The sequence below is a fragment of the Antechinus flavipes genome, chromosome 4, assembly GCF_016432865.1.
Source record: "Antechinus flavipes isolate AdamAnt ecotype Samford, QLD, Australia chromosome 4, AdamAnt_v2, whole genome shotgun sequence".
Classification (NCBI taxonomy): domain Eukaryota; kingdom Metazoa; phylum Chordata; class Mammalia; order Dasyuromorphia; family Dasyuridae; genus Antechinus; species Antechinus flavipes.
In genome coordinates, this window is record NC_067401.1 from 207,683,285 (window position 1) to 207,696,900 (window position 13,616).

At 35.8% G+C, this 13,616-nt stretch overlaps 1 protein-coding gene across 1 annotated transcript in view; it reads left to right on the plus strand.

Annotated features, from left to right (window-relative positions):
- The first annotated feature begins 4,687 nt into the window (after positions 1-4,687).
- CDC5L (cell division cycle 5 like) overlaps positions 4,688-13,616 on the plus strand; it is a 46,984-nt gene continuing 38,055 nt past the window's right edge. Inside the window, exons 1-3 of the mRNA XM_051997070.1 lie at positions 4,688-4,995; positions 10,149-10,252; positions 11,038-11,199. Of these exons, the coding sequence (XP_051853030.1) occupies positions 4,951-4,995; positions 10,149-10,252; positions 11,038-11,199 (311 nt within the window). The 5' untranslated portion in view covers positions 4,688-4,950. The remainder of the gene's footprint in view (positions 4,996-10,148; positions 10,253-11,037; positions 11,200-13,616) is intronic.

The following is a 13,616-nucleotide window of genomic DNA, read 5'->3' on the forward strand; positions in this document are numbered from 1 at the left end:
ACTTACTAAATAGTATTAGGCATTTCATTCCCAGAAACCACATTTTGAAGTTTTCCAAGATAAAGATCATATTAAGTAGCAGTCATTTCAGGCAGAGCAATAAGTTATCGGTTGGGTTAAAAGAATTACTGAGCCTTCCTTCTCCTCTATTCTTTTTGTTTGTTTTTATTTTTCAATCAATCAATCAATCAATTTTTATTAAGCCCTTACAATGTGCTAAGCACTAGGGATACAAAGAGAGGCAAAAAGTAGTCCCTGCCCTCCAAAGAGCTTACAATCTATTTTTTAAAAAACATTTTTATTAAAGCTTTTTATTTACAAAGCATATGCATGGGTAATTTTTCCAACATTGACCCTTGCAAGCATAACCTTTTGTTGTAAATTTTCTTCTCCTTCCCCCTACCCTCTCCCCTATCTGGCAGGTAGTCCAATACATATTAAATATGTTGAAATACATTTTAGATCCAATATGTGTATATCTATTTATACAGTCTTCTCTATTCTTAAAATGAAAGGCTTGCTATTATAAGTATGCAGGGCCCTTTTAAAATTTAGATGGTACGGCAACAACAAGACTATACAACTATCAATTCTGAGGGACGTGGCTCTCTTCAATATTGAGATGATTCAAACCAGTTCTACTTGTGCAGTAATGAAAAAAGCCATCTACACCCAGAGAGAGAACCATGGGAACAGAGTGTGGAATACAACATAGCATTCTCACTCTCTGTTACTTGCTTGCATTGTGTTTTCTTTCTCAGTTTTTCTTTTTCTTCCTTCTTGATCTGATTTTTCTTGTGCAGCAAGATAACTGTATAAATATATATACACATATTAGATCTAACATGTTTTTCAACATATTTAACATGGGCTACCTGCCAGCTTGGGGAGGGGATGGGGGAAAAGAGGGGAAAAATTTGCAACAAAAGGTTATGCAAGGATCAATGTTGGAAAAATTACCCATGCATATACTTTGTAAATAAAAAACTTCAATTAAAAAAATAATAATAAAAAAAGAAAAAATTAAACAAAAAAAAAAAAATAAAATTTAGGTGCTAGAGCCAGCTAGGTGGTAGAGTGGATAGAGTAACAGGCCTGAAGTCTGGAGAGCTTGAGTTCATATAAGGTCTCAGACACTTAATACTTCCCAGATGTATGACCCTGGACAAGTCACTTAATCCCAATTGCCTTGAAAGAAAAAAAGAAAAAGAAAACATGAAATTCACGTAGTAGATATAGCCATGATTCTAGAAATTGAAAGCAATTGCTATCAAATTAAGATGTAGTTTAATACAGTTAAGTAGATTTAGGTGGAACTGACTTCCTTTAAGTAAGATAATTTGTAAACTTTCTCATTCTACATAAGTATGAAACTAGCTCTTCCACCTCTGAGTTTAAAGCTCTCAAGTTTAAGTATTATAATAGAACATATATCACCAGCAGAGCTGAAACAAACTTAAATCTAAGTAAAATAATAAGTCTCAATGAAGAAAAGTTTTGAAATCTTTATTAGAATCCAAATGAAATAAAACAAACGACAGAATGGCAATTTTAAAACAATTCTTTAATAACGAAGTTTATAACAACAACCTAACAGTATCCCAATAATAGGAAAAGTCATTTTTCTAACTATGTTGATGTTACCAAGTTTTACAACATAATATGCACTTAAATACCTTAACAGTATTTTGTGCTAGTTGAGATTCACAACAGTCATTATTAGGTTAGCTGGGCCAAAGACTGTCATTGCCATTAAAATTTTTCATTCTTAAAAGTTTCTGGTGAAGGACTGATTTTTGGGTCCAGGCAAAAAGCCCTAAGAAGTTTGAGCTGATGTAGGCAGACATGGCCCATTGAAGTCCTTGAGAGTTTTCACAGATCACAAAGATAGTTAATACAATGATTCCATAATAGTAATGAAAAAGTTTGGAATATTGCAAGAATTACCAAAATGTGACAGAGAGACATGATGTGAATATGTGTTGTTGGAAAAATGTCTCTGACAGACTTGCTTGACACAGAGTTGCCACAAAGCTACAATCTATAAAAAATAAAATAAAATGCAATATTTTTGAAGCACAAAAAAATGAGTGCCTTTATAAGGTCGAGGGTAGAGTTAATAGGTGACTGACACCAATGTATACTTGGGTCATACTTACTGCTTCTGATGATAAAACAATTATTTGTACACTTCTGTGCAGCTACCTACTTGACTATCTTACTTTGTATCAGTTCATACAAATTTTCTTATATTTCTCTGAATCCCTTGTATTCATATCTTCTTACAATTCAATAGCATTCTACAGCATTTATTTGCCATAAGCAGTTCAGTTTTTTCTTTTTTTCTTTTTTTATTAAAGCTTTATTTTTCAAAACATGCATGGATAATTCTTCAACATTAACCCTTACAAAACCTTTATGTTCCAATTTTCCCCATCCCTCTTCTCTAGATGGCAAGTAGTCCAATATATGTTAAACATGGTAGAAATATGTAGAGGGCCACAGACGGTGGAGGAACTCTGGGTTAAGGTATAAGACCCTTCAGACCAGAGGGAACTTGCTGACAATGTCTGATATAGCTCTCATCACCCCTTGGGGGGCAGTTCAGCCTTCTTGAGAAATCAGGGGAGTTGTGACCATCTGTATTACTTGAAGCAGAGATGCTTGCAGTAAAGAGGCATTTACATAATAATATCAAGGTGCTTATAGTTTAGCTCATGTGTGTTGTGGTGATACAATCATACTATAGTTAGCACATGCTCAGTATACTGTGGTGATACAATCATACTATAGTTAGCACATGCTCAGTATACTGTGGTGATACAATCATACTATAGTTAGCATATGCTCAGTAAACTGTGGTGATATAATACTATAGTTAGCACATGCTCAGTGTGTTGTGATGTAATTGTACTAATAAGGTGTTTAAGGATGTGTAAAATTTAAACAATCTGTTTTATAATCACCTCTTTTCCTCCTTTGGTTAAGAATCTAGAGTTGTAAAAGGTATTTCCTTTCATTTTCCTCTAATGTTTAATAATGGCACTTGGGATATATCATATCTGGGCCAGTTACTATTCCCAGCTTTTTCTTTTGAAGCATCATTCAACTTCTTCATGTAGGGTACTGGAGACTGAAATCCTAAGGCTAGAATTCAGTGGTGTCTCTGTCAGTGATGATGAAAATAGATTTGTAAAGAAATGCTGACAAATTTGTCCTCTTTTTTAGATGTTTTGTTCGAGCTAGTTATATTTATGGATGCCCTTGGTATGACACAGCTCAGTTCCATTTTATGTTAAGCCTTTCTATATGGTTTTGTTAGCAGCTGTGTTTAGGTCACCCTGAAGGCTCTTATGCTATACCAAGATTAAGAGAACTTTATTCTTGATTCCAACCCCAAACCAATGCAGATTATCTTTTCCAAAAAGTCTTTCCTAAATCCTTTTAATTTTGGCGTCTTCCTTCTTTTAATTATTTTCTATTTTCTCTGTATTATATAGCTTGCTTGCACATACTTGTTTTCTTGTCTTTATTACAGTGTGAGCTCTGGAAGGGACAGGGTTTATCTTTTGCCTCTTTTTTTTTTTTTTTTTGCATTTTATACAAAATAAATATTCCATAATATTTACAACAATAAATATAATTATATGATATAAGAATATTCTTAATAAGCAAGAATAAGTGTATTCTATAAATAAATATTAACTGAGATCGCACTTGTTACAGGAACCACCTGACAAGCAAAAAGATCCCTTCATGTGAGAGGATGATAATACAAGGAGACTGAGAGAGATAATACAAGGAGAGGAGAGAGTGCCCTCTCTCCTCTGGCCTCTGATTTTTCATTCATAATTTCAGATGCAGCAGCTGAGGATGTTTATCCCCCTCACTCAGGGCTTTCTTTATTTTATTTATTTAAGTTTCTTTACTTAAAGGCCCACAAAACAAAGTTTTTGTTTTTACTATAGTCCGGCCCTCCAACAGTCTGAGGGACAGTGAACTGGCCCCCTATTTAAAAAGTTTGAGGACCCCTGCTTTCAGGGTTTCCTCTGGCATGGTCCTTAACACCACTCATTGATCAGGCAAAACGCCAAAAATAAAATAATATAACGGCTAATTGAAACATCTGAACAAATATAACAGAGAAAAAACTTGCAACAAAATTCTTAATCACTCATAAAACAACTAATTCTTCCCCTTCCCAAACTCCCAGGGTAAGTGCGAGAAGAGAATCCTTTGGCGGGGAGGGCCGTTGAGGATGGGAGAGGGACGCGGGGGACTCAGGGAGGAATTAGATCGCCTCTAAAGTCCCTGACAGCTCCTAGTCTGCGGGCCTGAGTCATGCGGGGCTCTCTACACCTGCTTTATTATATTTACTTTTTAGTCGCAGGAAATGATATAAAGCCCTTGAGGGCAGGCATGAGGACTTCTTTTTTGTCTTTGACAGTATAGTACCTGGCCCAGGGCCCAGCCATTCACATTACAGGCGTCTAATAAATATTCATTGGATTGAACAGAATCGAATCTCTGCTACCAAGGTTTTAACCCGTCTTGGAAACACCCAGCAATAGAACTAACTTTCCCTTATATGACGCACCTCCCGCCATCAGATGGCGCTAAGAGTACCACTGCCCTTTATCCCCGCCCTTCATCGACGCAACCGCAGATCGATCGGGGAACGAAGACGCTTATTCCAGTTATTTATGCGCCTGCGTGTCATTTAGCGCAGGCGGGCGCTTTGACCGGGAATCTGTCTACCTTGTTTGGGTTAGTCCCAGCGACCCGGTAATCTCGCGTGACTAACCTCCTCTCTACGCCTGCGCAGAGCACTCTGAAGCCGAAGGTCGTGCTGGGAAGAAGGGTTGGTTTTGAGTTCGGGGACCGCTACGCCATTTCAGTGTTTGCCCGGTCGCTTCGGCTGATTGCCGAATCTCTCATCCTTCCGCCAAGATGCCTCGTATTATGATTAAAGGGGGCGTATGGAGGAATACGGAGGTGAGTTTCTTCTTCCTGCCACTCTACCTGGCCTCCTGTGGTGGTGTGTGCGCATGCGCCGTGTGCTGTTGGAGTGGCTATGGGGGCGGGGAAGGGGTGGTCAGAATCCTAAAGTGTGTAAAGTTGGAAGGGACCTTAAAGATCTCAATCCTTGTGCCTTTCCCCTGCTTCCATTTGCCCTTTATGATTTGATGCTACCCTGCCTTTCCAGGATTATCTCCTTGCTTCCACGCAGTCTACGATCCAGTCAAAACTGGACAACTGGGCAGCGCTCCATAAACATCCTGCACCCAACCTCCTACTCTTGGTGTCTTTGCTCTTACTGTTCATTCTCCTGGAATGTCCTTCCTACCTATCATATAATGTTAAATTTCTCTTTATCCTCTAAAGCCCAATTTAGGCGACATCTTCCCGGAAGCTTTTTACACAATCTTAGGTTCTCGAGAGTTTCAAGGGGATCTTAATGCCACTATGGCTCTACGCATGATCTGGAAAAAAAAATTCCCCACTGCCACATAGATCATAGATTTTAGAGCTGGAAGGGATTCTAGAGTCATGGAATCCAACTCTCATTATTTGGAAATTAAGGCCTAGATTTGAAAAGTCTAATTTACAGAGATCAAACCCATTGCCTTCCAAGATACTCATTGTCATCTTAAATGACTAATTTCTAAGGAGTTTTTCCTTTATGAAAGCGAAATTTGCCTTCTGCCAACTCGGTCGTAATAATAATAGCCAGCAAAGTTTGCAAAGTGCTTTATATTTGATCTTCACTATCTCCCTGGGAGGAATTTGCTATTATTCTTTTTTTTTAATTGATGAAATCGTCTGATTTCCCCGGCGTCACACTGGTGGTGTGTCTGAGGCAGGTTTTGAATTTATGTCCTCCTGATTCTAAGTGCAGGGTTCTATGTATTGTACCACCTGTCTGCTGCTTGTATTTTCATTGACTATAGTTGATTGTGTTTTCTGAACGAATTTAATCCTCCTTCCAAATGATGGCCTTTTAAAATTTTTTGTTATTCTGAACTTGACAATCACCAAAAAAAAACGAACATTTCCATGTTCAACAAACAAAAAAGATTATAAAACTGCAAATATTGCTTATAGCTTTAAAAAAAAAAAAAGAATATGAGGGTCAGCTAGGTGGCACAGTGGATAGAGCATCAGCCCTGAAGTCAGGAGGACTTGAGTTCAAATTTGGCCTCAGACACTTAACACTTCCTGACTGCATGACTCCTGGGCAAGTCACTTAACTTCAGTGGCCTCAGGGAAAAAGAACACACACACACACACACACACACACACACACACACTTATATTCTGTATATATAAATTCAATTTGTTAGTTTCAAAGTTGTCCTTTTCTATGTTTAGACTCAGAACCATCTATATTTTCTATTTTTATATTCTCCAATGGCTCCTTCCTTCCTTCCTTTTTTTCCTTTCTTTATTGCTATTAAACATAGTCAAGCAAAATAGATCTACATGTTGGCTGTGATAGAAAATGCCACTTTCTGTACTTTTTGTCTATCATTTCTCTTAAAGTGGCAACAGTTCAGTTTCAGATAGATTGAAGACCTAAATTCAAATCTGAAGCTTAATATCTTTGTGACATTGAGCCAGTCAATATTCCTGAGTTTAACTTTTCTCATTTCCAAAAGAAGGGGTTTATGATTATACTGCCTTTGATATTTCTTCATACTGTAGCAGATCTGTGTTCTTGTAATGTATTTGTAGACAGCTTTCCTGTCCTGATGAACTCTCTTCTTCAGGTAGCTTATTCCTTTTTCTGGTGCCCTAGTTGGTAATAGGAGTAAAATAGCACTTGAGCTAAGTCCTGAAAGACAGTAATGATTCTTAAAGCTTTGGATGTATGAGGGAGTTTATTCCAGATATGGGAAAATAGCCTGAACACATGGAGGTGAGTATTCTGAGTGATTCAGATTTCTGGAAAATAAGAATGTAAGAAGGGAGAGTAAGGTGAAATAATATTGGAAAAGCATACTGGAGCTGGGTTATGGGGAATTGTTCAAGACTAAGAAATTTGCATTTATAAACAGCAGGCAAGATTTTTTGAGCAGGGAGTGATATGATTAGATCTTTGCCTTGGGAAGGTTATTTGGGTATTTTCTGAAGAATTGTGTAGAGAAGAAACTGTAGGAGCTGTTATCCTAGTTCACAGAGGACATGTTGTGAATTTGGCTTATTAGGATAGAAATGGTTACATCTTAATTGAAGCTAAGGTTCAGAACATTTGGGTTCATTTAATAGAGTTGGAATTCTGGAATACAGCCAGTGGGTAGGATGGATAGGATAACATAGGAAAGCTGCCTATTCAACAATTCTCCTGTGTTAACTTTATAAAACTTTGCTAGCTGTTGGGAATGATAAAAGAAGTCTAGATTAAAAAAGGATTTCTGTCAGAGAGCTTATAGTCCATCAAAATGTGTGGTAGGGGAAAGTTTAATGTACTTTTGAGCAATTTCTGGGATTTATTGGTTTCTTTTAAATCTAACTTTTTGTTCATCATTAGTGCAGAATAACACTACAATAAGGCATATGGATACAAAAGCTAGCATCAATCAGGAAAATTTGTGTGAAAGTCATATCTGACATATTTTCTTGACTCTGTGCAAGTCATTTACTTTTCAGTGTTTTAAGTAGTTCTCCAAGATTATAGGTTGTATAAATTGCAAAGCAAGTGCTGATTTACATTAGCCATCTTTCATATCCTCCCTCCTTCCTTACCTTTCTTCTTCCCCTCTTCTGCCCCCTCCCCCCCCATACAATATTCTGCCCAGAGTACTTTATCTCTGTCAGGAGTTGAATAGCATGATTCATCATCAATTCTCTGAAATCATAATTGGTTGTTATGCTGATCAGAGTTCCTAATTCTTTGAGATTGTTTGTCTTTACTATATTGTTGTCACTGTATAAAATTATTTTGGTTTTGTTCACCTTATTCTTTATCATTTTATCTGTCTTCCCAGATTTCTCTGAAATGATCCCATTCATCATTTCTTACAGCACAATAATATCACATTACATTCATATTCCAAAGCTTGTTCATTCATACCCCAATTTATGGGTACACCCTTAGATTCCCATTCTTTGTCACTTCATAAAGAACTAGAAATGTTTTATATAGCCTTAGTTTTTTTGCTTAGTATTAACTTCCTCCTCCCTTAAACCCACTCTTTCCCCTTAATCTTCCCCTCCCTACTTCTTCTCTTTCCCTGTTAATAAAATATATATTTTTTGTTTGCGCCACGTGCGCGCGCGTGTGTGTGTGTTCTTCTATCTTTGGATGGAATCAGATGAGAGCAAGGTTCGAGTATCAGTCACTCCCCCCACACAGAGGAGAGAGGGGGCAGAATCTCCTTATTTATATAAATGTCTGCTTGTACATGCTGTTTATGTGAGAGAACTTCCCTCCTCCCTCACTTCAAATTTTTCTATTCTAATTTTGAGATCATCAAGAAATAACAAAACCACTTCTCTATCTTGTCTAATTGGGATTTCTCAATGACTTCTGATAAATGATAGGGCTCAGAGGAGAGACAGATTATCTCCAGTTATTAGAGTATAAGCAGTCTATCCTTATGTAGTCCCTTATGGTTGTTCATTTGTGTTTACCTTCTTATAGTTCTCTTTTGTTTTATATTTATATTTATATTTGATATGTTTATATTTCTTTTATTTGAACTGAAAAATTTCTATGCAGCTCTGGTCTTTTCATCAAGGAAGATAAGTTATTTTATTTTTATTTTTGTTGTTGTAATAATAGCTTTTTATTTTTCAAAATACATGCAAAGAGAGTTTTCAACATTCACCCTTTCAAAACCTTGTGTTCAAATTTTTCTCCCTCCTCGCCTCCCCCTTCCTAGACAGCAAGTATTCAAATATAAGTTAAATGTGTACAATTCTTCTAAGCATATTTCCACATTTATCATGCTGCACAAGAAAAACCCAAATCAAAAGGGAACAAGCAAACAAATAACAAAAAAGGTGAAAATACTATGTTGTCCCCATTGTCCTCTCTCTGGATGTAGATGTCTCTCTGCATCACAAGTCTGTTGGAACTGGCCTGAATCATCTCATTTATTCAAAAGAGTCATGTCCATTAGAGTTGATCATTACATAATTTTCTTGTTGCTGTGTACAATGATCTCCTGGTTCTACTCCATTTAGCATGAGTTCATATAGGTCTCCCCAGGCCTCTCTGTGATCATCCTGTTGATTGTTTCTTATAGAACAGTAATATTCCATAACATTCATATATCATAACTTATTTAGACATTCTCCAACTGATGGACATCCACTTGGTTTCCAGTTCCTTGCTTCTACAAAAAGGGCTGACATAAACTTTTTGCAAATGTGGGAGGGAAGATAAGTTATAAGAAGACAGGGAAGGGTAGGAAGGATCCAGGTTATCAAGAACTTTAAATACCAAACAAAGGATTTGATCCTGGAGGTAATAGAAAACCCTTGGAACTTATTGAACAGGGGTATGACAAGGTCATAATATACTTTAATTTAAACATTTAAACATTTTTCACAGTTAAGATATACCAGTATCTTTTTTATGATCCATGAAGTTACAGGCCCAGGCCCATAGTAGAAATATTAAGCCAGTGTAATAATAATAGCAAGGTAAATTTATATAATAGTTTAATGTTTGCCAAGTGGATTATATTTACGTCGAAGTGGATACTATATTGTCCTCACTTTACTGATGAGGAAAATGAAGTGAGGTCAGGTTTCTTGTAATTAATATAGTAAGTGAATGTCAGTGGTAAAATTCAAATCTAAGCCTACTGGATTACATGTCCAACTTTCTGTCCACTGTGATATAATAGGAAAGGACTTGATGGAAGAGTCAGAAGAGTTAGTATCAGTTCTGCCAGGTGTCAGCCAGGTGACTTTGGGAATCACTTTTTTGGCCTTGATTTCTTCATTGGTGGAATGAAATCATTAAATCACTTAATTTTTTAATTTCTTTTCCAGCTCCACAATTCCTGATCCTCCTTTTTTGGAGGGGAAGAAGGAATGTTCCCTAACCTTGTTTGGAAAACCATAGAAACCTGCTGTATTGATTCTAATAACAAATAATTTTTGTTGTTATATCCTTTTCTTGTTCATTTCCTTAGGATGAAATTCTCAAAGCGGCGGTAATGAAATATGGGAAGAATCAGTGGTCTCGGATTGCTTCCCTGTTGCATAGAAAATCAGCAAAACAGTGCAAGGCCAGATGGTATGTGCAAGTCACTGAGGGGAAACTGGAAAAAACTTAATGTGTACTTAGTTTTAATGGGGGACACATGGCAATTCTTTGAATTTAATTAAGGAAAGAGCTGGAATTAGAGTGTGGTGTAAAAATCTGAGAGTCAGGAAAACTGGGTCTTAGTCCTGGTCTTCTCATGAACTTGTTTGACTTGGAGCAAGTTACTACACATATTTGAGGCTCAGTTTCCCAGTAAGTTGGAATAAATATAGTTGCCCTATGTTATAGACCTATGAGGGTGGAAGGAATATTTCAAGACTTTGGAAACTTTAAAGCATAAGTGGAAGTAACAAGGAGTTTGGGAATAGATTCCCAACTAAAAGTATAGTTTTGACATTGGGAAAATTTCATCTATAGTCCCACTATTCCAGTGAAAAATATTGCAGTTTCATAGAATATGTTTAAATATATAAAAATGCATTATATATATATATATGTAACCTATAATATTATCCCAAATACATCTGGGAGTGTTTATGAATGGGGAAATCTGACCCTGAGTGGAACCTTATGAGCAGAGTGACTTCAACAATGATGGTGGAAGGGGAGAGCAAAACTTACTAGCTCTCAGAGCAGATAGGGAGTTATTAGATACTAATATGATAATAAAAAAGAGGAAGAAGGTAGCCTCAAAGGGAAGGGAACAACATAATTTGCAACATGTTTTTAGGACAAGAAACTTATAAGGGGTCCATGAAGGGTACAAAATTAATCCATGTTATTAGTTATGGAATAACACCATTTCTTTGTGACAGGTATGAATGGCTGGATCCAAGCATTAAAAAAACAGAATGGTCTAGGGAGGAGGAAGAAAAGCTTTTACATCTGGCCAAATTGATGCCAACCCAGTGGAGAACCATTGCCCCGATCATTGGGCGGACAGCTGCACAGTGCTTGGAACACTATGAATTTCTCCTGTGAGTGAGTCTTTGAAAAAAAACAAACAAACCATTTAAATCATACACAGTAAATGTTGAAAAAAACTTTGGATTACTTCTTTTGATGATAAATAATTTTAAATCTGAATAAAAGTAAAACAAGTTAATTTAAAAGAAAATTCTTTAATGGATAAAATCAATGTCAATAGCCTTATGTTGTTTAGATTTAAGCCTGCCATCTGCTAACATGAATTAATCAGGAGGGTGAGTTGTCTCAGATTTCAGTTAAATTGAAGAAAAATTAGACAGGAAAAAAAGCATATAAAATAAAGTGTGTTTCCTATTAGTCCTTAGATTAATAGGCACAGTTCTTTGAAGTTCTTTAATATTTGTTTTATTAGTTGAACTCCAACTTGATGTATGTTACTACAAATATACATACGCAATATATTCAAATCTTGAAGTCCTCTTAAGGACATTTCAAAGATTTGCTGAATTTCACTAGAATAAGGTTTTGAAAGCTATGGTTACTCTTAACATGGAAATATTTTTTAAGCACATGAACAAAAATCAATTTCCCCTCAAAACTTCTTGGGGATAGTAAGATTCTATATATTTTATTTTTTCATTTATATATTCTTTTCTAATTCTTATTTTAAGAATTACTTAAATCTGAATGGATACCTTGGAATCACAATGATTGAGAGCTTTGTTTAGGGAAGAAGGAAATAATATATAACAAAATCATTAACTTTGCAGTTAAACCTTAGGCTATGACAGTGTTCTGGGCATACAGTTCCAATCCTTTTTTTCTCCTGCTGTTTAAAAATGTTAGGTTAATGTCTTCATGATTTCTCTCTCTGTGGAAGGGGGCTAAATAGCCTTTTAACTGATTTAAGTAATTTGAAGACTAACATAGCCTTTCCTTGATCCTCTTGAAAGAGGGTGACCATAACCACAAAAAGATTTTACTTTAAAAACTAATGGCTACAGAGAAAGGAAACTGTAGTCTACTCTCACTAATGAATATTAATGCAAAAAATTTAAATAAATTCTTGTAAGGGGACTAAAAAATATTTATCCAGAAAGTAATTCATCATGAACAATTTGGATTCATGCTAAGGATGCAAGAATGGCTCAACATTAGGAAAAATGAATATAATTCATTCTCTGAGCAACAAAGATAACAGAAGCCATGTGGTTATTTTAATAGATGCAGAAAGAACTTTTGACAAGATATGGCATTCATCAAAAACTCTAAAACAATAGCTGTGAAAAGGCATTTCTTTAAATATTAAAAAATACATATTTTGGGGATTTCTAAAATAATAGATAAGGGAAATATTAGGGATAACATGTAGGTTATCTAGATTTTAGCAAAGATTTTATAAGTATCTTATAGTAGAGAAGAGATATGGGTTAGGTGAACGTGTAATTAGATCTAGGATTCAGAACTAGTTGAATGATTAGACTTAAATAATAATTGTTAATGTTTCATTACCAACGTGGCAAAAGAAGTGAAGTATTCCTGGCATGTGATCTTTAAATCCACAAATAACCTAGAGTTGTTGGGGAATAACTCACACACTTTATAACAAAATCAGATTTCAATGAATCCATTAATTTAAGATTTATTAGAAACAACTGTAAAGTCTTTCACTTGGGTACACAAAAGTCAGCTTCATAAGTCCAGGGTGGTAAAGATATGGTTAAATAGCAATGCTGAAAAAGATCTGGACACTTTAGGGAACTGAAGGCTCAATGTGAGTCATCAGAATAATGTGTCTGCCAAAAAAGATTATGTGACCTTGGCTTCATTAAGAAAGATAATGTTTCCAGGAAATAGAGAGATCATACTTCTACCATACTCTGCCTTTGTTAGACCTTAATTGGAATATTGTATCCAGTTTTGGATGCCTAGAGAAGATAAGACTCAGGGGGATGTAGTTGCTGAAAGAGTTGTTACATAAAGGAGGCTTAAATTTGTTCGATTTGGTCACAGAGGAGAGTACTTGCAGCAAAAGGTGTAAGTTGCCAAGAGGGGATTTTTAGGCTTGATGTCAACTAAAACTGTGTTAGTACTTTTCAGAAATAGAATGGGCTACTTCCCTTATCTTGGAAGTCTTCAGGTTAGATGGAATGACCAGTTGTCATTTATATTATAGATTGGATTAGATGACTATTGATAGATTTTTTTCCATCCTCACATTCTCTTGATTCTGTGACTTCATGTTTCTCAAAACAAGGTTTCCAGACACTAGCAGGAGTAAAGCAAGCATACTCAGCTTTCTTCATAATTATTCAGTATAATTCTAAAAGGCTAGCTGTATAGTAAGATAAGAGAACAAACTCAAAGGCATTAAAGGCATTGCAAACTGTCTCTTTGCAGATGACATCATGTTATATAAAAAACCTCATGATATCAGTGAAGAAATTAAGATGATAGTTTCAGTAAG